The following is a 25427-nucleotide window of genomic DNA, read 5'->3' on the forward strand; positions in this document are numbered from 1 at the left end:
GCTGGCAAACTCTCCCTCTGTCTCTCCAAAGGGCTAGTGGGGTCCTGTCCTCTGTCAGAGCATTCCCGGTGTGTGTGTGCTGTGTGTCGGTACGTGTGTGTCGACATGTATGAGGACGATGTTGGAGGAGGCGGAGCAAATTGCCTATGATGGTGATGTCACTCTCTAGGGAGTCGACACCGGTATGGATGGCTTATTTAGGGAATTACGTGAGAATGTCAACACGCTGCAAGGTCGGTTGACGACATGAGACGGCCGACAAACAATTAGTACCGGTCCAGGCGTCTCAGAAACACCGTCAGGGACTTTAAAAACGGCCATTTACCTCAGTCGGTCGACACAGACACCGACACTGAATCCAGTGTCGACGGTGAATAAACAAACGTATTCCTTATTAGGGCCACACGTTAAGGGCAATGAAGGAGGTGTTACATATTTCTGATACTACAAGTACCACAAAAAAGGGTATTATGTGGGAGTGAAAAAACTACCTGTAGTTTTTCCTGAATCAGATAAAATAAAATGAAGTGTGTGATGATGCGTGGGTTTACCCCGATAGCAAATATTGGCGTTATACCCTTTCCCGCCAGAAGTTAAGGCGCATTGGGAAACACCCCTTAGGGTGAATAAGGCGCTCACACGCTTATCAAGTGGCGTTACCGTCTCCAGATACGGCCGCCCTCAAGGAGCCAGCTGATAGGCAGCTGGAAAAATATCCTAAAAAGTATATACACACATAAGGTGGTTATACTGCGACCAGCGATCGCCATCAGCCTGGAGATGCAGTGCTGGGTTGGCTTGGTCGGTTTCCCTGACTGAAAATATCTGATTGATATAGAGCATTTAATGGGATGCATTATATATTTATGTATGCGAGATGCACAGAGGGTTATGTGCACTCTGGCATCAAAATAAGTGCGTGGTCCATATCTCCCAGAAGATGTCATGGACACGACAGTGGTCAGGTGATACATATCCCATACGACACATGGAAGTATGGCCGTATAAAGGGAAAGAGTTATTTGGGGTCGGTCCAACGGACCTGGGGGTCTCGGCAACAGCTGGAAATCCAACCTTTTTACCCCAAGTTACATCTCAGCAGAAACAGACACCGTCTTTTCAGCCTCAATCTTTCCGTTCCCATGAGGGCAAGCGGGCAAAAGGCCAGTCATATCTGCCCAGACATAGAGGAAAGGGAAGTAGACTGCAGCAGACAGCCCCTTCCCAGGAAAGGAAGCCCTCCACCGCGTCTGCCAAGTCCCCAGCATGACGCTGGGGCCGTGTAAGCGGACTCAGGTTAGGTGGGGGTGTAGTCTCAAGAGTCTCGACGCGCAGTGGGATCACTCGCAAGTTGACCCCTGGATCGTAATAGTATTATCCCAGGGGTACAGATTGGAGAGTCGAGACATCTTTTCCTCGCAGGTTCCTGAAGTCTGCGTTACCAACGGCTCCCTCCAACAGGGAGGCAGTATTGGGAAAAATTCACAAGCTGTATTTCCAGCAGGTGATAATCAAAGTACCCCTCCTACAACAAGGAAAAGGGTATTAGTCTTCCACACTATATTGTGGTACTGAAGCCAGACGGCTTGGTGAGACATAGTCTAAATCTGAAATCTTTGAACACTTACATAAAGGTTCAAATCAAGATGGAGTCACTCAGAGCAGTGATAGCGAACCGGAAAGAAGGGGACTATATGGTGTCCCTGGACATCAAGGATTACCTCCATGTCCAAATTTGCCCTTCTCAACAAGGGTACATCGGGTTCGTGATACAGAACTGTCAATATCAGTTTCAAAAGTTGCCGTTGAATTATCCACGGCACCCCGGGCCTTTACCAAGGTAATGGCCGAAAAGATGATTCTCTTCAAAGAAAAGGGGCATCTTAATTATCCCTTACTTGGACGATATCCTGAAAGGGGCAAGTTCCAGAGAACAGTTGGAGGTCGGAAAAGAACTATCTAAAGTAGTTCTACGATAGCACGAGTGGATTCTAAATATTCCAAAAATCGCAGCTGTTTTTCCGATGATACGTCTGCTGTTCCTAGGAATGATTCTGGGCATAGTCCAGAAAAAGGTATTTCTCCTGGAGGGGAAAGCCAGGGAGTTATCCGACCTAGTCAGAAACCTCCTAAAACCAGGCCAAGTATCAGTGCATTAATGCACAGGAGGCCTGGGAAAAATGGTGGCTTCTTACGAAGCGATTCCATTCGGCAGATCTCACGCAAAACATTGTCAGGGAGATTTGCTGGACGAATGGTCCGGATCGCATCTTCAGATGCATCAGCGTATAACCCTGTCTCCAAGGACAAGGGTGTTTTTTCTGTGGGGGCTGCAGAGTGCTCATCTTCTAGAGGGCAGCACATTCAGCTTTCAGGACTGTGTTCTGGTGACCACAGATGCCAGCCTGAGGGGCTGGGGAGCAGTCACACAGGGAAGAAATTTCCAAGGAGGTGTGGTCAAGTCTGGAGATTTCTCTCCACATGAATATACTGGAGCTAAGTTACACTGCTCTGAGCCTAGGAAGACCTCTGCTTCAAAGTCAACCGGTGCTGATCCAGTAGGACATCATCATGGCAGTCGCCCACGTAAGCAGACGGGGCGGCACAAGAAGCAGGAGGGCAATGACTGCAAGGATTCTTCGCTGGGCGAAAGATCATGTGATAACACTGTCAGCAGTGTTCATTCCGGGAGTGGACGACTGGGAAGATTTCCTCAGCATGAATGAATTCCACCCGGAAAAGTGGGAACTTCATCTGGAAGTTTCCACATGATTGTAAACCATTGGGAAAGACCAAAGGTGGTTATGCTGGCGTCCCACATGAAGCGCCAGGTCTAGAGACCCTCAGGCAATAGCTGGGACGCTCTGGTAACACCGTGGGTGTACCAGTCGGTGTATGTGTTCCCTCCTCTGTTTTTCATACCCAGTGTATGGAAAATGATAGGAAGAAGAGGAGTAAGAACTATACTCGTGGCTCCGGTTTGGCCAAGAAGGACTTGGTACCCGGAACTTCAAGAGATACTAGGAAGGATCTTGATTCAGCAAGAATCATGTCTGTTCCAAGACTTACCGCAGCTGCGTTGACGCCAGGGCGGGGGGAACGCCGGATCCTAAGGGAAAAAGGCATTCCGGAAGAGGTCATCCCTACCATGGTCAGAGCCAGGAAGGAGGTGACCGCACAACATTATCACCGCTTAGGTGAAAATATATGTTCCATAGTGTGAGGCCAGGAAGGCTCCACGGAAGAATTTCAACTAGGTTAATTCCTACATTTCCTGCAAACAGGAGTGTCTATGGGCCTAAAATTGGGGTCCATTAAGGTTCAAAATTTCGGCCTGTCGATTTTCTTCCAGAAAGAAAGTGGCTTCAGTTACTGAAGTCCAGAAGTTTGTTAAGGGAGTACTACAACCCCCTTCGATGTCTCCAGTGACACTGGGCGATCTCAATGTAGTTTTGGGATTCCTAAAATCACATTGGTTTAAACAACTCAAATCTGTGGATTTGTTATATCTCACATGGTAAGTGACCATGTTGTTGGTCCTGGCCTCGGCCAGGTGAGTGTCAGAATTGGCGGCTGTGTCTCACAAAGCCATATCTGATTGTCCATTCGGACAGAGCAAAGCTGCGGACTCGTCCCCAGTTTCTCCTGAAGGTGGTGTCAGCGTTTCACCTGAACCAGCTTATTGTGGTACCTGCGGTTACTAGGGACTTGGAGGACTCCAAGTTGCTGGATGTTGTCAGGGCCCTGAAAATATAGTTTCCAGGTCGGCTGGAGTCAGGAAATCTGACTTGCTGTTTATCCTGTATGTACCCAACAAGCTGGGTGCTCCTGCTTCTAAGCAGTCGATTGCTCGTTGGATTTTTAGCACAGTTCAACTTGCACATTCTGTGGCAGGCATGCCACAGCCTAAATCGGTTAAGGCCCATTCCACAAGGAAGGTGGGCTCATCTTGGGCGGCTGCCCGAGGGGTCTCGGCATTACAACTCTGCCGAGCAACTACGTAGTCGGGGGAGAACACGTTTGTAAATTTCTACAAATATGATACCCTGGCAAAAGAGGACATGGAATTCTCTCATTCGGTGCTGCAGAGTCATCCGCACTCTCCCGCCCGTTTTGGGAGCTTTGGTATAATCCCCATGGTCCTTTCAGGAACCCCAGCATCCACTAGGACGATAGAGAAAATAAGAATTTACTTACCGATAATTCTATTTCTCGGAGTCCGTAGTGGATGCTGGGCGCCCATCCCAAGTGCGGATTATCTGCAATACTTGTACATAGTTATTGCTAACTAATTTGGGTTACTGTTGTAGTGAGCCATCTTTCAGAGGCTCCTCTGTTATCATACTGTTAACTGGGTTCAGATCACAGGTTGTACAGTGTGATTGGTGTGGCTGGTATGAGTCTTACCAGGGATTCAAAATCCTCCCTTATTGTGTACGCTCGTCCGGGCACAGTACCTAACTGGAGTCTGGAGGAGGGTCATAGGGGGAGGAGCCAGTGCACACCACCTGATCTGGAAAAGCTTTACTTTTTGTGCCCTGTCTCCTGCGGAGCCGCTATTCCCCATGGTCCTTTCAGGAACCCCAGCATCCACTACGGACTCCGAGAAATAGAATTATCGGTAAGTAAATTCTTATTTTCTGGACTGTGTCCAGGATCATCCCTAGGAATAGAAGACGTGTCGTCGGGATCAGCTGCGATTTTGGAATATTGAGAATCCAACCGTGCTGCCGCAACACTACTTGAGATAGTGCTACCCCGACTACCAACTGTTCCCTGGATCTTACCCTTATCAGGAGATCGTCCAAGTAAGGGATAACTAAAACTCCCTTCCTTCGAAGGAGTATCATCATTTCGGCCATTACTTTGGTAAAGACCCGGGGTGCCGTGGACAAACCAAACGGCAGCGTCTGAAACTGATAGTGACAGTTCTGTACCACAAACCTGAAGTACCCTTGGTGAGAAGGGCAAATTGGGACATGGAGATAAGCATCCTTGATGTCCAGAGACACCATATAATCCCCTTCTTCCAGGTTCGCAATCACCGCTCTGAGTGACTCCATCTTGAATTTGAACCTTTGTATGTAAGTGTTCAAGGATTTCAGATTTAAAATAGGTCTCACCGAGCCGTCCGGCTTCGGTACCACAAACAGCGTGGAATAATACCTCTTTCCCTGATGTAGGAGGGGTACCTTGATTATCACCTGCTGGGAATACAGCTTGTGAATGGCTTCCAATACCGCCTCCCTGTCAGAGGGAGACGTCGGTAAAGCAGACTTTAGGAAACGGCGAAGGGGAGACGTCTCGAATTCCAATTTGTACCCCTGAGATACCACCTGAAGGATCCAGGGATCTACCTGTGAGTGAGCCCACTGCACGCTGAAATTTTTGAGACGGGCCCCCACCGTGCCTGAGTCCGCTTGTAAAGCCCCAGCGTCATGCTGAGGACTTGGCAGAAACGGGAGAGGGCTTCTGTTCCTGGGAAATGGCTGTTTGCTGCAGCCTTTTTCCTCTCCCTCTGCCACGGGGCAGAAATGAGGAGTCTTTTGCCCGCTTGCCCTTATGGGGCCTAAAGGACTGCGCCTGATAATACGGCGTCTTCTTATGTTGAGAGGCTACCTGGGGTAAAAATGTGGATTTCCCAGCCGTTGCCGTGGCCACCAGGTCTGTTAGACCTACCCCAAATAACTCCTCCCTTTTATAAGGCGATACTTCCATATGCCTTTTGGAATCAGCATCACCTGACCACTGTCTTGTCCATAACCCTCTTCTGGCAGAAATGGACAGCGCACTTACTCTTGATGCCAGTCGGCAAATATCCCTCTGTGCATCACGCATATATAGAAATGCATCTTTTAAATGCTCTATAGTCAGTAATATACTGTCCCTATCTAGGGTATCAATATTGTCAGTCAGGGAATCCAACCAAGCCACCCCAGCACTGCACATCCAGGCTGAGGCGATTGCTGGTCGCAGTATCACACCCGTGTGAGTGTATATACATTTTTAGGATATTTTCCTGCTTTCTGTCAGCAGGTTCCTTAAGGGCGGCCGTATCCGGGGACGGTAGTGCCACCTGTTTAGACAAGCGTGTGAGCGCTTTATCCACCCTAGGGGGTGTTTCCCAACGTGCCCTATCCTCTGGCGGGAAGGGGTATGATGCTAATAACTTTTTAGGAATTAACAGTTTTTATCGGGGGAAACCCACGCATCATCACACACTTCATTTAATTCCTCAGATGCAGGAAAAACTACAGGCAGTTTTTTCTCACCCAACATAATACCCTTTTTAGTGGTACTGGTATTATCAGAAATATGTAAAACATTTTCCATAGCCTCAATCATGTAACGTGTGGCCCTACTGGAAGTCACATTCGTCTCTTAATCGTCGACACTGGAGTCAGTATCCGTGTCGGCGTCTGTATCTGCCATCTGAGGTAACGGGCGTTTTAGAGCCCCTGATGGCTTTTGAGACACCTGGACAGGCACAGGCTGAGTAGCCGGCTGTCTCATGTCATCAATCTTTTGTAAAGAGCTGACACTAGGACGTCAGAGAAAATAAGAATTTAGTTACCGATAATTCTATTTCTCGTAGTCCGTAGTGGATGCTGGGAACTCCGTAAGGACCATGGGGAATAGCGGCTCCGCAGGAGACTGGGCACAAAAAGAAAGCTTTAGGACTACCTGGTGTGCACTGGCTCCTCCCCCTATGACCCTCCTCCAAGCCTCAGTTAGGATACTGTGCCCGGACGAGCGTACACAATAAGGAAGGATTTTGAATCCCGGGTAAGACTCATACCAGCCACACCAATCACACTGTACAACTTGTGATCTGAACCCAGTTAACAGCATGATAACAGAGGAGCCTCTGAATAGATGGCTCACAACAAGAACCCGATTAGTTAACAATAACTATGTACAAGTATTGCAGACAATCCGCACTTGGGATGGGCGCCCAGCATCCACTACGGACTACGAGAAATAGAATTATCGGTAACTAAATTCTTATTTTCTCTGACGTCCTAGTGGGTGCTGGGAACTCCGTAAGGACCATGGGGATTATACCAAAGCTCCCAAACGGGCGGGAGAGTGCGGATGACTCTGCAGCACCGAATGAGAGAACTCCAGGTCCTCCTCAGCCAGGGTATCAAATTCATAGAATTTTGCAAACGTGTTTGCCCCTGACCAAGTAGCTGCTCGGCAAAGTTGTAAAGCCGAGACCCCTCGGGCAGCCGTCCAAGATGAGCCCACCTTCCTTGTGGATTGGGCTTTTATTGATTTAGGCTGCGGTCATCCTACCGCAGAATGCGCCAGCTGAATAGTGCTACAAATCCAGCGCGCAATAGACTGCTTAGAAGCAGGAGCACCCAGCTTGTTGGGTGCCATCAGGATAAACAGCGAGTCAGTTTTCCTGACTCTAGCCGTCCTGGAAAAATAAAATTTTCAGGGCCCTGACTACGTCCAGCAACTTGGAATCCTCCAAGTCCCTAGTAGCCGCAGGCACCACAATAGGTTGGTTCAAGTGAAAACCTGAGACCACCTTTGGGAGAAACTGAGGACGAGTCCTCAACTCTGCCCTATCCATATAGAAAACCAGATAAGGCTTTTACATGACAAAGCCGCCAATTCTGACACACTCCTGGCCAAGGCCAACAGCATGACCACTTTCCACGCGAGATACTTTAGCTCCATGGTTTTAAGTGGCTCAACCAATGCGACTTTAGGAAATCCAACACCACGTTGAGATCCAAAAAGTGCCACAGGAGGCACAAAAGGAGGCTGAATATGTAGTACTCCTTTAACCAAAGTCTGAACTTCAGGCAGTGAAGCCAGTTCTTTCTGGAAGAAAATCGACAGAGCCGAAATCTGGACCTTGATGGACCCCAATTTGAGGCCCAAACGTCACCCTTGCTTGCAGGAAGTGCAGGAATCGACTTAGTTGAAATTCCTCCGTCGGGGCCTTCATGGCCTCCCACCAAGCAATAAATTTTCGCCAAACGCGGCGATAATGTCTTGCGGTGACATCCTTCCTGGCTATGATCAGGGTAGGGATGACTTCCTTCGGAATACCCTTTTCCTTTAGGATCCGGTGTTCTACCGCCATGCCGTCAAACGCAGCCGCGGTAAGTCTTGGAACAGACAGGGTCCCTGCTGCAGCAGATCTTGTCTAAGCGGCAGAGGCCAAGGGTCCTCTGCCAGCATCTCTTGAAGTTCCGGGTACCAAGCTCTTCATGGCCAATCCGGAACCCCGAGTATGGTTTTCACTCCTCGCCTTCTTATTATTCTCAGTACCTTGGGTATGAGAGGTAGAGGAGGAGACACATAAACCGACTGGTACACCCACGGTGTCACAAGAGCGTCCCCAGCGATCGCCTGAGTGTCCCTTGACCTGGCGCAATATCTTTTCAACTTCTTGTTGAGGCGGGACGCCATCATGTCCACCCGTGGTCATTCCCAACGGTTTACCCGCATTTGGAAAACTTCTGAATGAAGTCCCCATTCTCCTGGGTGTAGGTCGCCCATCGGAGAATCCTTGTGGCTTCTGCCATCGCCATCCTGCTTCTTGTGCCGCCCTGTCTGTTTACATGGGCGACCGCCGTGATGTCTGATTGGATCAGTACCGGCTGGTTCTGAAGCAGGGGCCTTGCTTGGCTTAGGGCATTGTAAATGGCCCTTCGCTGCAGAATATTTATGTGAAGCGAAATCTCCTTGGAAATTTCTTCCCTGTGTGACTGCACCCCAGCCCCGAAGGCTGGCATCCGTGGTCACCAGGACCCAGTCCTGTATTCCGAATCTGCGGCCCTCTAGTAGATGAGCCCTCTGCAGCCACCACAGCAGCGACACCCTGTTTCTTGCTGACAGGGTTATCCGCTGTTGTATCTGTAGATGGGACCCGGACCATTAGTCCCACTGGAACGTCCTTGCGTGGAGTCTTCCGAATGGAATTATGCTTCGTACGAAGCTACCATTTTTCCCAGGACTCGTGTGCATTGATGTACCGACACCTGTCCTGGTTATAGGATGTCTCTGACTAGAGATGACAACTCCTCGGCTTTTTCCACTGGAAGAAACACTCTTTTCTGGTCTGCGTTCAGAAACATTTCCAGGAACAGAAGACGTGTCGTCGGGACCAGCTGTGACTTTGGAATATTGAGAATCCAGTCGTGCTGTTGTAGCACTTCCCGAGAGAGTGCTACCCCCACTACCAACTGTTCTTTGGACCTCGTCTTTATCAGGAGATCGTCCAAGTACGGGATAATAAAAACTTCCTTCTTGCGAAGGAGTATCATCACTTCTGCCATTACCTAGGTAAAGACCTTCGGTGCCGTGGACAACTCCACCGGCCACGTCTGGAACTGATAGTGACAGTCCTGTACCACATATCTGAGGTACTCCTGGTGAGGAGGGTAAATGGGGACATGCAGGTATGCATCCTTGATGTCCAGGGAGACCCTGTAATCCCCCTCGTCCAGGCTCGTAATATCCGCCCTGAGCGATTCCATCTTGAACTTGAAACTTCTGATATAAAAGTTCAAGTATTTTAATTTCAAGATGGGTCTCACCGAAACGTTTCGGTACCACAACCACTGTGGAATAGTAACCCCTTCCTTGCTGAAGGAGGGGCACCTTGACAATCACTTGTTGTGATTATAGTGTTGAATATCCACCAACACCGTCTCCCTGGCAGAGGGAGGTGCCGGTAAGGCAGATTTTAGGAAACGGCGGAGGGAAGAACGTCTCGAACTCCAGCCTGTACCCCTGAGATACTACTTGAAGGACCCAGGGATCCATGTGAGAGAGCCCACTGTCCGCTGAAATTTCTGAGACGGGCCCCCACCGTACCCGGGTCCGCCTGAGCAGCCCCCCCGCACCATGCTGTGGACCTACCGGACGCAGGGAGGATTTCTGCTCTTGGGAACTAGCTGTGTGTTGCAGCTTTTTCCTCTACCTTTGCCTCTCGGCAGAAAGGATGAGCCACTAGCCCTCTTGCTTTTCTGGGGCCGAAAGGACTGTACTTGATGATACGGTGCTTTCTTTTGTTGTGGGGTAGCCTGTAGCAAAAAAATCGATTTCCCAACAGTAGCTGTGGAAACGAGGTCTGAAAAACCATCCCCAAACAGTTTTACCCCCTTATAGGGCAACTTCCATGTGCCGATTCGAGTCGGCATCGCCTGACCATTGCCAAGTCCATAACCCCCGTCTGGCAGCAATGGGCTTAGCGCTTATTTTTGATGCCAGCCGGCAAATATCCCTCTGTGCATCACGTATGTATAAGACCACGTCTTTTATATGCTCTATTTTCAGCAAAATATTGTCCCTATCCAGTTATTTTCCGACAGGGAATCTGACCACGAAGCGGGAGCACTGCACATCCATGCCGAAGCAACGGCTGGTCGCAATATAATGCCCTAGTGTGTGACTATATCTTATAGGGTAACCTCCTGCTTTCTATCAGCAGGTCCCTTCAGGGCGGCCGTATCCGGAGACGGTAGTGCCACCTTTTCTGATAAGCGTGTAAGCGCTGTATCTACCCTATGGGGTGTTTCCCCGCGTGACCTATCCTCTGGCGGGAAAGGGTACGCTGCCAATAACCGTTTTAGAAATTATCAATTTCTTACCGGGGGAAGACCACTCTTCCTCACACACCTCATTTAATTTCTCAGATGCAGGAAAAACTACTAATAGTTTTCTCTCACCAAACACAATACCCTTTTATGTGGTACCTGGGGTATAATCATAAATGTGTAATACATTTTTCATTGCCTCAATCCTGTAACGGGTGGACCTATTTGGAGGGTACACCAGTCTCATCGACGTCGACACTGGAGTCAGTATCCGTGTCGACATCTGTGTCTGTTATCTGAGGTAGCGGGCGATTTTAGAGCCCCCCATGACATTTGAGACGCTGGAACAGGCACAAGCCGAGTAGCCGGCTGTTCTGTGTCGTCGACCTTTTATGTAAGGAGTTGACACTTTCACGTAATCTTTCCATAAGTTCAACCACACCGGTGTCGACCCCGCAGGGGGTGACCACATATTTACAGGCATTCGCTCCGCCTCCACCTCATTATCCTCCACATACCTGTCGACACAGCCGTACCGACACACAGCACACACACAGGGAATGCTCTGATAGAGGACAGGACCCCACAAAGCCCTTTGGGGAGACAGAGGGAGAGTATGCCAGCACACACCAGGGCGCTATATATCACAGGGATAGCACCTATAAAAAGTGTTTTCCCTTATAGCTGCATATATATATGTATACTGCGCCTAAATTGTGCCCCCCCTCTCTTTTTAACCCTTTCTGTAGTGTATTAACTGCAGGGGAGAGCCAGGGAGCTTCCCTCCAACGGAGCTGTGAGGGAAAAATGGTGCCAGTGTGCTGAGGAGATAGCTCCGCCCCTTTTTCGCTGACTTTTCTCCCGCATTTTTATGGATTCTGGCAGGGGTTAATGTACATCCATATAGCCCTGGGGGTTATATGTGATGTATTTTTGCCAGCCAAGGTGTTAATATTGCTGCTCAGGGCGCCCCCCCCCAGCGCCCTGCACCCATCAGTGACCGCAGTGTGAGGTGTGCATGAGGAGCAATGGCGCACAGCTGCAGTGCTGTGCGCTACCTTGATGAAGACTGATGTCTTCTGCCGCCGATTTTCCGGACCTCTTCTTGCTTCTGGCTCTGTAAGGGGGCCGGCGGCGCGGCTCTGGGACCGGACTCCGAGGCTGGGCCTGTGTTCGATCCCTCTGGAGCTAATGGTGTCCAGTAGCCTAAGAAGCCCAAGCTGGCTGCAAGCAGGCAGGTTCGCTTCTTCTCCCCTTAGTCCCTCGATGCAGTGAGCCTGTTGCCAGCAGGTCTCACTGAAAATAAAAAACCTAAAACTAACTTTTATCTAAGAAGCTCAGGAGAGCCCCCTAGATTGCACCCTGCTCGGTCGGGCACAAAAATCTAACTGAGGCTTGGAGGAGGGTCATAGGGGGAGGAGCCAGTGCACACCAGGTAGTCCTAAAGCTTTCTTTTTGTGCCCAGTCTCCTGCGGAGCCGCTATTCCCCATGGTCCTTACGGAGTTCCCAGCATCCACTAGGACGTCAGAGAAAACATCACTGCAATCTAAAGTCTATTATCTGAATGCTAGTTCATTACTTCTCACCATCTCTCTCTACAGCGCAAGCACTCAGCTTAATGCTGGACAATATTACTTCCTTGCTTCATATTGGGACATTTTTACATTTTTGGAGCTTAGTGGTCATTAACGCAACTGCCCCCCCCTCCCCAGCACCCACTACTATTTGCATTAAATGTTACAAAGTGCTGCACTTACGTCACAGTGTGTGAGATAGTGGTCTTTCGCCTCTGAGTAGCTCATGGTCCTTGCTTTCTTTCCTTTAGCCACTAAAAGAAAAATTAACGATTAAGACGATAAATGAATGTAAGCATTCCGAAAAAGGAATAAACATATCTGTTACATCTATTAGGCTACATGTATACACAGACACTGCAAAACAATGCTCATTGATGCAAACTGAATGTGACATCACACTACGGCGTGTTAATACGTCTCACAGCAATGTACTGCGCTGTACATTACACAGAGCTACTCCACCGCGCTTTACTGATTATCTACATTGTGAACGATGCAGCCAACGCTGAAATTGATGCAAGGAGCCCTGGCATCAGAGAATGCTTACTAGGCTTCACTGATGCTTGAACACCTCATTTAAATGCCCATGTGCCCCAGCTCCCACCTCAAGGGGGTCTATAGGTCTTCTGTACAATGTCTCCAACCAACCTTCTACTCATGTACTGCCATGCTGGATTCACATACTTACCAATCTACTAGAAAACTAATGTTCCAAACTACTTTTATTGGAAGGTTCAGAACTCTTAAAGAACCAGACGCCGACACATTTCACATTATCTGCTAAATGTAACATCAGCGGTCTGGAGGAGCGGGAATTTTGTGAAAGGACCACCTAACCGCTAAGGTGTCAGATACCTGGTGTATGAGCAGTACTTAAGCAACTTGTAGTTGTGCCGAGACACCATCAAGTCAATTTCCGGCAAGCCCCAACGTAGAACTAAGATGAAAGGCATCTGGATGAAGTGCCCACTCACCTGAGTGAACGTCCTGGCGGCTTAGAAAGTCTGCTTCCATATTCTGGAATCCAGGGATGAATACTGCCAGAGCAGCCGAATGATAACATTCTACCCAGTTGAGAATGCGACTCACCTCCTTCATGGCACCGCGAATATGGGTGCTGCCCTGATGGTTTGTGTAGGAGACAGCAGTCGCATTGTCGGATTGTACCTGAAGGAGTGGCTAACCTAGACACTGAGCCCTGAAAACCACTCTGAGCTCTAGAATTTTATCGGTAACCAGCTCTCCTGAGCCATCCACCGACCCTGAAAGGTCTGTCGACAAGTTACTTCCCCCACACCTGCAAAGACTTGCATCGGTGGAGAGGACCCATTCCCGAATCCAAAAAGTGTGGCACTTGTCCAAGTGGGACCCCCTGAGCCACTAAAAGAGGGACTGCCGGATCTTCGAGAGGATGATCATTTGTGTTTTGAACAGATGATGGGATTTGTTCCACCAGGTCAAAACTTCCATCTGAAGAGGCTGGGAGTGAAACTGGGCATACTTCACCATGTTGAAGGTGGAGATTAGAGAGCCAAGCATCTGCATGCAACAGTGTATTGACACTCACCAGTGACATAAGAACTTGCAAATTTTGGCCTGCAGGACCCAAAAAGTTTTTCTGCAGGGAGGAACACCCACTGAACTTTGGAATCCAGCAAGGCCCCCAAATGAAATATCTCTTGAGACAGTCAAGTAGGATTTCTTCCAACTGATGAGCCATCCATGGGACTGGAAAAGATCTATCGTGAGACAGATGTGTTCTCTGAGGATAAATAGGTCATCCAGATAAAGGTAGGATACTGATACCCCTGCACCACAAGTGAGCAGCCATGACTTGTGAAGACACGAAGAGCCGTGGAAAGACAAAATGGCAATGCCTGAAATTGGAAATGTTCCTCTCAAACCGCAAACCTGAAAAAGTGACCTAGATATTTAGGAACATGCAAATAGGCATAATGGATGTCCAAGAATGCCATGAAATCACCCAGATTCAGCACCAAAATGATGGAACGCAGAGACTCCATGCAGAACCTTGGGACCCGCAAGTACCTGTTGAGGGACTTCAGGTTAAAGATTGGTTCAGAAGCCGAACGGTTTCTTCTGACCAAAAAGAGGTTGGCATAGAAGCCCGTGCCTGAGACAGGGGAACTGGAATAAATGATTTAAAGGCCAATAGGGAGTGAATGGATTCCTGCAGTGCTTCTGCTTTGCCTTGATGCACTGGAAGGCTTGTGGAACACAAATTGGGCCCAGAAGCCGCTCACGAAAAGGCTAGGGCGTAGCCCTGGGAAACCTCACCTTGTAACCCAGGCATCCGACATGGGGGCCATCCAGGGCTCAGAGAATAGCAGTAGCCAGCCTCCCACACTGGGATCTCCCAGGTGGAGTCTCATCCAGTCATGCAACTGGCTTGTCAGCTGGCATGGTGGTAGGGCATCTAGTAGACCAGGGCAGTTTACCTTGGGGCTTGGAGGAGTAACCCTGGAATCTTGAGAAAGGCTGGCCCTTGGCCTTTCCCGGTGAACAAAATGAGAGAAAAGTAGATGTTTGCAACCTAGAGGCTGCCACAGAAGGAATGCTGTCTTCGAAGCCGCCACCGTGGCCACGATCTTTCCAGTTCTGGACCAAAGAGAATACCCCCTGAATAATGAAGAGCCTCCAGGGCTTTCTTAGAGTCACCACGCCATGAACAAAGCCAGGAGGTTCACCTAGCCAACACAGAGGATGCTGACAGTTTTCGAGGTTAGGATACCAGTGTCTATTGCTGCCTCACTGAGATAGGAGGAAACACTTAGAAACCTGGAGGCCCCTGTTAGGGTGAACCCATGCCTCTGCTGAAATGTCCTCCGGCTGCGCCAAAGGGAATTCAGCTGAAACCCTCTTCTGTCGCTTGAACACCGAAGTGCTAGCCTTAGGGGCCTGCTCAGCATCCTTGCTGAGAAGGACAGCTTTAACCGCCTTAATCAGGGCCGCTACATCAACATGAGATAGGGAGTCTTCCGTGATAGAAGAGGTCTCAACATCCGAAGTATCAGACATATTTTCCTCATGGTCTGAGGAAACCTCAATGTCCGAATCATAACCAGACAGGAATGCAGAACCACATAGAGGGTCTGTGCATAGAAGGACGATGAAAAAAAAAAAAAAAAAAAAAAAAAAAAAACAACCCCAGGGCTGCTGGTAGAAAAAGTGAACCGATTGGCGCCCAGACAGTTGTACTCACAGCCTTTACCCACTATCTTAAGCCTGTGTCCCCAACGGAATGTAGGTACAGGCTGTAGGGTGGTGATACAGTGGTGTGAGGGACATACTTACAGTGACAGTCTGGAAGGAGGCTCTATATCACCATGTCCACCAATTGGATGTTTGAAAATTATTAAGAGCAGCTATAAAAAATAAAATAATTTCCAACTAGAGCCAAGCTTCCATTCTTCTATGCGTTTCATTTAGGAAGAGAAGGACATGTTACACGAATCATGGCAACCTCTTCCGTGCTAGTATAATCTGTGCTGTACGCTACATGAAACATGTCAGCATAGATCAGTGATTCTCAGGTCACCCAGCAGGTGCACTCATTCCTCACTGACACATTTCCCAGGTCACCCAGCAGGTGCACAGGTGTACTCATTCCTCAAAGACATTTCCCAGGTCACCCAGCAGGTGCACAGATTACTAACTGACACATTTCCCAGGTCACCCAGCAGGAGCACAGGTGTACTCATTCCTCACAGACATTTCCCAGGTCACCCAGCAGGTGCACAGGTGTACTCATACCTCACCGACATTTCCCAGGTCACCCAGCAGGTGCACAGGTGTACTCATTACTCACTGAGACATTTCCCAGGTCACCCAGCAGGTGCACAGGTGTACTCATTCCTCACTAGCACATTTCCCAGGTCACCCAGCAGGTGTACTCATTACTCACTGACACATTTTAAAACATTCACAGGTGGAGCCAATTACTTTACTTGTGCTTCTGTGAGGAGATCTGGAAAACATGCCCTGTTTGAGGTCCTGAGGAGGAAGTTTGAGAACCTGTGGCATAAAGAAACCCTGGCAATGGCCTATGATATCATGGTGTGAGGTTGCCAGCATCCATGCCTACACCATGAAGCAGTGCATACATTAACATTTCATATTAGGGTTACCCGGGGCGTTGTAAGACTGGAGAGGACCGGTGTGTAGATGTCCATAGGCCTCTCCTTGCCAAAATAAAAAAAATTGTGCCGGCGTATGTGCAGAACGTCGCCAAGACTACGCAGTGCACAATAATCCGCTATCATCTTCAGAAGTATGGCAACAGGGACAAATTTCCAATACTACTGATGGAATAAGCGCTTTGGCGGCAGCAGGACAGGCAAGAAATAACCGATATAGGTGCAGGGTGGTTCCTGGGGCCGGCGTACACCCCTCACCCTGTTGCCCTTAGAGATACGTGTGCGTCCAAGGCTTACGCTCTGCCCCACATAGGTTCCATTGGGCAAAGAGGCATGGCGCATAGTACCCATAGCCCAGGACTGCATGGGTGCCTGGCGTACAATACAGCTGCACAGGCTGCATTACCCTTCATACATGTAGACTGGTATCAATAATCAGAGCCAGCCCCGCTGCTGTAGCACTACAAACCCCAGCACACCCTGTCCTGGCCTGTGTAATGCTCGGAGGGATAACAGCGCCCTGTATACATAATGCAGATCACATACTCACTGGTGAGAGATTATATATGCCGCGCAGTTACAGCACAGTCCTCTCCTGTAGCGATTTCCAGCTGCGACAGACGCACAGAGCACGCTGCGGTCAGGTCTGCTCGCTTAGCGTGTACGAATCCTGTGCCGCGAGAACATGGAAGATCCCCCGGAAGTCAGGACTCAGAGGCGGGACCTCTTCCTGAGCAGTTAAGCATTCATGACGCGCTTCCGGCTCCGAGAGATCCACTTCCGGGTGACGCCGGCGAGGTCACCGATCAAAAGAGAAACTGTTTTGAAAAGGGAAATGTCCTGTTCCACCCTAGTGACTAGGGATGGACATCGGAAGCCCACCATCAAATGATGGCTGGGCTTCCATCATCGAATCTTTCGATGCAATGGTAACTAATAATTGCATCAAAATAATTCGATAGCAAAAAAATATTAATTTGATTTGTGCATGTACAAAAAAAAAAAAACCTGATTACGCATACGCAAAACGTCTGCAGCGTGATGGCCGGGGATGGGACTGGGCCATGGAAAAACCATCGGAAAACCATCAAATGTTTACCATTCGATGGCGGCAAACATCGGAATGCTGCCATCAAATGGTAAAAACACTAACATCAAATAAAAAAACATGGGCCCTCATTCCGAGTTGTTCGCTCGCTGCTAATTTTAGCAGAATTGCTAATAGGCTAAAATCCGGCAGTTCTGCGTATGCACAGCAGGGCGCACGCGCTATGCAATTTTACACAAAACTATGCTATTTTACTCACGGGCGAACTAAGCTTTTCAATCGCTCTGCTGATCGTAGTGTGATTGACAGGAAGTGGGTGTTTCTGGGCGGAAACTGGCCGTTTTCAGGGAGTGTGCTAAAAAACGCAGGCGTGCCAGGTAAAAACGCAGGAGTGGCTGGAGAAACGGAGGAGTGGCTGGCCGAACGCAGGGCGTGTTTGTGACTTCAAACCAGGGCCCTCATTCCGAGTCGTTCGCTCGGTAAATTTCTTCGCATCGCAGTGATTTTCCGCTTAGTGCGCATGCGCAATATCCGCACTGCGACTGCGCCAAGTAATTTTGCTATGAAGATAGTATTTTTACTCACGGCTTTTTCTTCGCTCCGGCGATCGTAGTGTGATTGACAGGAAATGGGTGTTACTGGGCGGAAACAGGCCGTTTTAAGGGCGTGTGGGAAAAAACGCTACCGTTTCCGGAAAAAACGCGGGAGTGGCTGGAGAAACGGGGGAGTGTCTGGGCGAACGCTGGGTGTGTTTGTGACGTCAAACCAGGAACGACAAGCACTGAACTGATCGCAGATGCCGAGTAAGTCAGAAGCTACTCTGAAACTGCTAAGAAGTTTGTAATCGCAATATTGCGAATACATCGTTCGCAATTTTAAGATGCTAAGATTCACTCCCAGTAGGCGGCGGCTTAGCGTGTGCAATACTGCTAAAATCGCCTTGCGAGCGAACAACTCGGAATGACCTCCCAGGAACTAAACGGACTGAGGTGATCGCAATCTAGGAGTAGGTCTGGAGCTACTTAGAAACTGCAAGGAAATTGCTTTCGTTAGCAATTCTGCTAATAATAGCAGAATTGCTAATCTTTCGTTAGCAATTGCTAATCTTTGGTTAGCAATTCTGCTATGCTAAAATACACTCCCAGAGGGCGGCGGCTTTGTGTTTGCATTTCTGCTAAAAGTAGCTAGCGAGCGAACAACTCGGAATGAGGGTCATTGATGGCTTGAAACCATCGCGTTCCGATGTCCATCCCAGCTCCAAGTTGTACCTGACATAACGGTTGATGCTAGATTCAAGTGGCCTAAGGGACCTTTAAACGTCAGGGGGAGGAGCCATTGCACAAGGGGGAGGAGCTAAGACAGCAGGATAGTTCCTTTACTATCCACGCCACCAACTATTACCATTAGTAATCCGCGAGCCACCGAGCCCGAAGCGTGGCGAGCCCGCGAGTGTACCTTTCGGGTACCCTGTTCGTCCGTAGCTCCTCCCCCTGATGACGTGTCTCCTCCCCTAGTGACGTCAGAAGGTCCCTTCTCCCACTCCGATTTAGAACCAACCCTGACATAACAGGTTACAACCAACGGCCTGCAGGACCAGGGTCATTATTAGGGTTGCCACCTCAAGCATCATCAATTCCTGGAGATCCCCCACACCAAGCAATGTTCATAGAAATAAAATTATGTGGGTCATACCGAGTTATTTTTTTCCCGCTACGGAGCGATTAGTCGCAAACTGCGCATGCGCAATGTACGCAGCGCGCCTGCGCCAAGTAAATTAGCACAAAAGTTTGGTATTTTACTCACGGCGTAACAAAGTTTTTTCATCGTTTTGCTGATTGGAGTGTGATTGACAGGAAGTGGGTGTTTCTGGGTGGAAAGTGGAAACAGCCATAGACATACGGCTGAGAAACGCGTCAAGAGTGTCCCTTGTGTATGTGGACCTTATTGTGAAAACAGTCTTGATCTCCCCCCTGTCGGCAAGACACCTGGCAAAATCTCGGGAGCTGTGCAGGCAGCGCGCAGCCGCTGACAGATACCGCCAGAGCGAACCAGCCCGACAGACCACACCACTGCAAGTTTTCTGTGGTACTGTTTTGGGAGAGGTGGTCCGCGAGAGTCTCGGTGCAGGAGAAGCAGCCGGATGCTGCCTAAGACACCCACGGACGCCCGGCGGGAGCAGTAGCCGATAAGAACAGGGGTGAGATCAGCCGTGCATGCGGCCTCCATTTATTGAATAAGAACTCACGAATGAACTGTGGAGCATGCTTATTAAATTGGAGTCCTACTGTATATAAGTAACTTTATCACCAGACGGGGACGCCCGTCAGAACGGCAATTTATTCAGTATCAATAGCCGCCAATTAAGGGATTGTACCAAGAAAAGTAGCTACTTTATCTCCTTAAATTTGACATTGCGTGCTCTCAATCTGTGGCTTTGGATGTATTATTGTCCCAGCGGGAGGATATATATTTAATTCAGATTTGTGGTGAACATCTCTCTCCGGATATGTCTGGGACTGTCAGCATTTAACCCTTCCAATTACGTTTATAGGAGGCTGCCCAAAGGAGTGAACCATCAAAAAGGAATAAACACTGAGGGGATTAGTGTGTGACATCTAACACAATTGTTTAATTGGATGCAGAGTGTGTCAATTTAATGCAAGTTACCCACTGTGTTTAAACTGTTTCACTAATAGGTACCACTGAAAACAGCTATGGTTTGTAATATGTTTCAATGTCTAAACCTTTAGATCAGTATTGATAAGGATATATGTGAATAGTGATTTTATAATTTTTAATCAAATAAAAAACTCTTTTATTGTGGACAGCGCTTTCAACTTCTTTCCTTGGTTTCTGGGTGGAAACTGGCCGTTTTCTGGGAGTGTGCGGAAAAACGCGGGAGTGTCTGGAGAAACGGGGGAGTGGCTGGGCGAACGCTGGGCGTGTGTGTGATGTCAAACCAGGAACGAAACTAACTGCCCCCAGTGCCAGATATACATGTCCTTCCAGTGCCAGCTATGCCCCCAGTGCCAGATATGCCCCCAGTGCCAGATATACATGTCCCCCCAGTGCCAGATATGCCCCCCCAATGCCAGTGTCCCCACAGTGCCAGATATGCCCCCAGTGCCAGATATACATGTCCCCACAGTGCCAGCTATGTCCCCAATACCAGTGTCCCCACAGTGCCAGATATGCCCTCAGTGCCAGATATACATGTCCCCACAGTGCCAGCTCTGCCCCCAGTGCCAGATATACATGTCCTTCCAGTGCCAGCTATGCCCCCAGTGCCAGATATACTTGTCCCCACAGTGCCAGCTATGCCCCCAGTGCCAAATATGCCCCCAGTGCCAGATTTACATGTCCCCACAGTGCCAGATATATATGTCCCCACAGTGCCAGCTATGCCCCCTAGTGCCAGATATACATGTCCCCACAGTGCCAGCTATGCCCCCGGTGCCAGCTATGACCCCAGTGCCAAGTATACATGTCCCCACAGTGCAAGCATTGCTCCCAGTGCCAGACATACATGCCCCTTCCCCCGTGCTGCTGTCTGTGAGGGGAGGAGAGCGCAGCGTACGCCTCTCCTGCCCCTCACTCTCCGGCGTCACTCTCTCTTCAATTAGGCGCCGGTCCGTGAGCCAATCAAAGCTCACGGCCCGGCAGCTGGTCCGCGAGCTCTGATTGGCTCACGGACTGGCGCTGAATTGAAGAGTGACACCGCCACCGGAGACAAGTGTATGTGCCGGGCAGCGGTGGCCAGAAGCCGGCCGAGCCGCATGCGGCGGATGAAAGAGCCGCGGGTTGGCCACTGCTGTACTATACCATCATTTTCTATTTTTGTTTTTCGTTTATGATTCTCCACCACACAATTGAGTGATACTCCGCATCTTTAAACAGACCTTGCACAGTGTGTGAGGAACAAGACCTATACTTTTGACTATGACATAATGACACGGAAGGAGATATGTGTGACAGGATGCTGTGCAGTGTGGACACGTGTGTCAGACTACTTCGTAGAAGTGGATATGTGTGACCGAATGCTGTGCAGTGGGACGTACACATGTGTGTCAGGCTGCAGTGCAGGGGGGGGGGAGGGGACACATGTGTCAGGCTACTGCGTAGAAGGGGTTATGTGTGACAGGATGCTGTGCAGGGGGGACACGTGTCAGGCTGCTGCATAGGAGTGGATATGTGTGACCGGATGCTGTGCAGGGGGGGCACGTGTGACAGGATGCTGTGTAGGGGAGGACATGTGTCGGGCTGCTGTGTAGGAGGGGATATGTGTGACAGGATGCTGTGCATGGGGGGACATGTGTCAGGCTGCTGTGTAGGAGCTGATATGTGTGAGCGAATGCTGTGCAAGGGGGGACACGTGTGTCAGGCTACTGCGTAGGAGGGAATATGTGTGACAATGCTGTGGGGGGCACGTATGTCAGTCTGCTGCGTTGAAGAGGATAAGTGTGACAATGCTGTTTAGCGGGGGGACGTGTCTCCTGAGCCATTTACCTCACCGCTAGTCCCTGGGGGACACATGTGTCAGGCTGCTGTGTAGGAGGGGATATGTGGTCCAGGCAAGGGCTCACGGATCAGCTCCAGTGCCAATCAAAACAAGGAGCGCTATTTAAAAATCTGGTGTGAGCAAATAATGGCTCACGGCTGCCAACCAATGAGAAGCTGCCAAATGGCAGCTTACTCATTGGCCTGCGGTCCGCAAGCCAGATTCAAAGTGTGGCCCCAGCTTCTTTTGAATAGCAGCCGATCCCCGAGCCAGGACTGCCTGGCAGGCACTGCCATCTTTACACTACAGCCAGGACATGATGCTCCAGGCTACAGCCTCTGATGCAGGGGGTAAGAGAAACAGGGGACCAGATGCTCCAGGCTCTCAGGATGCAGGGTGTGAGGTGATGGGAGGGGGAAAGAGAGAGAAGCAGGTGGTGAGATGGGGCAGTGAGAGGCACAGGGAGTGAGATAGGGGAGTGAGAGGCACAGGAGTGAAATAGAAGCAGAGGCTGAAGGGGTAGCAGGGAGTGAGAGGTGTAGGGGGTAAGTATAGGAGAGAAAGGTTCAGGTGATCAGACACAAAGGAGAGTATATAGGGAGTAAGGGATACCTAGAATGAAGATATGGACACATGAGAGTAACTGACAACGGAACCACAACAAAGCAGAAGGGACACATGGAAGACATAAGAGAGGTGAGCAAAGGTTGTTCAAAATCCTGCTATACTGTGCACCACATCTAAAATTAGGGTGGGGGGGGTACTGCTGAGGGCATTGTGTGTGTCAGCGGCACTGTTACTGTGGGCATTGTGTGTGTCAGCGGCATTTACTGTGGGCATTGTGTGTGTCAGCGGCACTGTTACTGTGGGCATTGTGTGTGTCAGCGGCATTTACTGTGGGCATTGTGTGTGTCAGCGGCACTGTTACTGTGGGCATTGTGTGTGTCAGCGGCATTTACTGTGGGCATTGTGTGTGTCAGCGGCACTGTTACTGTGGGCATTGTGTGTGTCAGCGGCACTGTTACTGTTGGCATTGTGTGTGTTAGCGGCACTGTTACTGTGGGCTTTGTGTGTGTCAGCGGCACTGTTACTGTGGGCATTGTATGTGTCAGCGGCACTGTTGCTGTGGGCATTGTGTGTGTCATCGGCACTGTTACTGTGGGCATTGTATGTGTAAGCAGCACTATTACTGTGGGCATTGTGTGTGTAAGCAGTACTATTACTGTGGGCATTGTGTGTGTAAGCAGCACTGTTACTGTGGGCATTGTGTGTGTCAGCAGCACTGTTACTGTGGGTATTGTGTGTGTCAGTGGCACTGTTACTGTGGGCATTGTGTGTGTAAGCAGCACTGTTACTGTGGGCATTGTGTGTGTAAGTGGCACTGTTACTGTGGGTATTGTGTGTGTCAGTGGCACTGTTACTGTGGGCATTGTGTGTGTAAGCAGCACTGTTACTGTGGGTATTGTGTGTGTAAGTGGCACTGTTACTGTGGGTATTGTGTGTGTCAGTGGCACTGTTACTGTGGGCATTGTGTGTGTAAGCAGCACTGTTACTGTGGGCATTGTGTGTGTAAGCAGCACTGTTACTGTGGGCATTGTGTGTGTCAGCGGCACTGTTACTGTGGGTATTGTGTGTGTCAGCGGCACTGTTACTGTGAGTATTGTGTGTGTCAGTGGCACTGTTACTGTGGGCATTGTGTGTGTATTGCGCACTAGTATGTGGGGCAGTGTGAATAAGATTGTGCTACTGTGAGGTGTTATCTTGAATTGGGGGTACTATTGTGTGGCCACGCCCCTTCCTTGTGTGGACACACCTCTCTTTGTGGCGGGTGCCAAGGGTAGCTGTGGTGGGGGAGATGAGTTCCCCCACCTCTCCAGGGCCACTTTAAGCCCTGGTGAGAGGATGCTGTGCAGGGACACACACGTGTGTCAGACTGCTGTGTAGGAGGGGATATGTGTGACAGGATGCTGTGTGTTACGTTCTTTGTGCTCCGAACGTAAGATACTGAGTGGGTAAGTCCCGAGCACAAGAACGTGACGCTGAAATAAGGACAAAGTATAGCAGTAACCCCTAGGACCCTAACTCCGTTGTTCCACCCGCGTGGTCAGTCTACGCCTGCGAGACTATGTGTTCTTGGGCCCACGGCAGCCGTGTTTGAAGGGAGGATTAAGTCTGCCCAACTCTGATGCCCCCCGGTCTTAATATGAGACAAGGCGTAAACTGAGACTGGATGGGAACAAGGGGACCTCTAACTAAGCAAAACACAGAGCTAGGGGCTACTTCAGAACTAAAAACTAAACGTATGTGCGGCGCGGCCGCCAATGGAAAAAGGCAACAAAGGTAACACTGTCCACACCCCACACGGCACCGTCGTGTACCGGGGAGGACAGCTATGGCGGAGCACCTCCGCAAAAACACTGGCAACAAATATAACAGAAATTCTACGGCCAAGGCCGCAAGACTCGGCAAAGGCCGCTACTCACAACACCGGGGAAACAATCGTAGGTGAACTGGAACCTGGAGATCTCGGACACAGGTTTCTACCAACAGGAAGGAAGAAAGGACTCCAGTGATTGGTTTCCAAACACCAGGACTCCGTACCACAGGAACAAGGTAGACCGGACCACAGAACACCAGACAGGGTATTCTCCTGAGCAGGAACAGCTCATAGGAAGCTATCACCGGCGTCTGTGTCAGGCACTGAGTCAGAATATAACCAGAACTCCCCCAATCACAGCAGAGACCCATAATTAACTGATGTCGTGCAGCTGCCCTGCTGCACGACCAAAATCTGACAGGTGAATTAAATTGCCTGGCAACGAGGAACGTGGTCCACGCCCGGCATCCCCGTTGCTAAGGACCCGGTGGCTCTTCGCGCGCAGCGTCCTCCCGTTGCCAGGCGCTGTGCGGGGATCTGGAGGAAGAGGTGCGGCGGACGTGACGCGCCGCGGCCGTCGCTTAGCAACGGTCGGGCACTGGCGAGACCCGCCGCGCCTAACAGTACCCCCCCTTAAGGAGGGGTTAAGGAACCCCTACACCCGGGTTTAAGGGGAAATTACTGAAAGAACAACCTCTTAAGTCTAGGGGCATGCAAATCCTTGTCCAGGACCCAGGATCTCTCCTCTGGGCCGTACCCCTTACAATGGACCAAAAAATACAGTAGACCACGAGAAAATTTAGAATCTAACACCTTCTCCACTAGGAATTCTTGTTGACCCTGAACGTCCACCGGAGGTCTACACTGGAAAATTTTCAGAGGAAATCTCCTGGAAAGAACATATGGCTTCAATAGAGAACAATGGAAAGTGTTTCCAATTTTAAGTGACTTTGGCAACCGTAGCCGAAAAGCCACTGGATTGATTTTTTTTATAATAAGGAACGGTCCAATAAATCTGGGTCCCAATCTAGCCGAGGGTTGTCGGAGCTTGATGTTGCGGGTTGACAACCACACCTTATCCCCTACCTTAAATGTGCACGGGCGTTGGAACCTATCAGAAAAAAAAATTCTCCAGAAAAGCAGCCTTCTTAAGGGCAAGGTGTACCTTTCTCCAAATAACTCGGAGACGGGAGGTTAAGGTCAA

At 49.7% G+C, this 25427-nt stretch overlaps 1 protein-coding gene across 3 annotated transcripts in view; it reads right to left on the minus strand.

Annotated features, from left to right (window-relative positions):
- LOC134980365 (uncharacterized) overlaps positions 1-17026 on the minus strand; it is a 196465-nt gene extending 179439 nt beyond the window's left edge. For all 3 annotated transcript variants that reach the window (XM_063947163.1, XM_063947162.1, XM_063947161.1), the window contains exons 1-2: positions 16851-17026; positions 12324-12394 (exon numbers count right to left, since the gene is read on the minus strand). In XM_063947163.1, the coding sequence (XP_063803233.1) occupies positions 12324-12394; position 16851 (72 nt within the window). In that variant the 5' untranslated portion in view covers positions 16852-17026. The remainder of the gene's footprint in view (positions 1-12323; positions 12395-16850) is intronic.
- Between the last annotated feature and the right edge of the window lie 8401 nt (positions 17027-25427).

This window comes from Pseudophryne corroboree, chromosome 12, assembly GCF_028390025.1.
Source record: "Pseudophryne corroboree isolate aPseCor3 chromosome 12, aPseCor3.hap2, whole genome shotgun sequence".
Classification (NCBI taxonomy): domain Eukaryota; kingdom Metazoa; phylum Chordata; class Amphibia; order Anura; family Myobatrachidae; genus Pseudophryne; species Pseudophryne corroboree.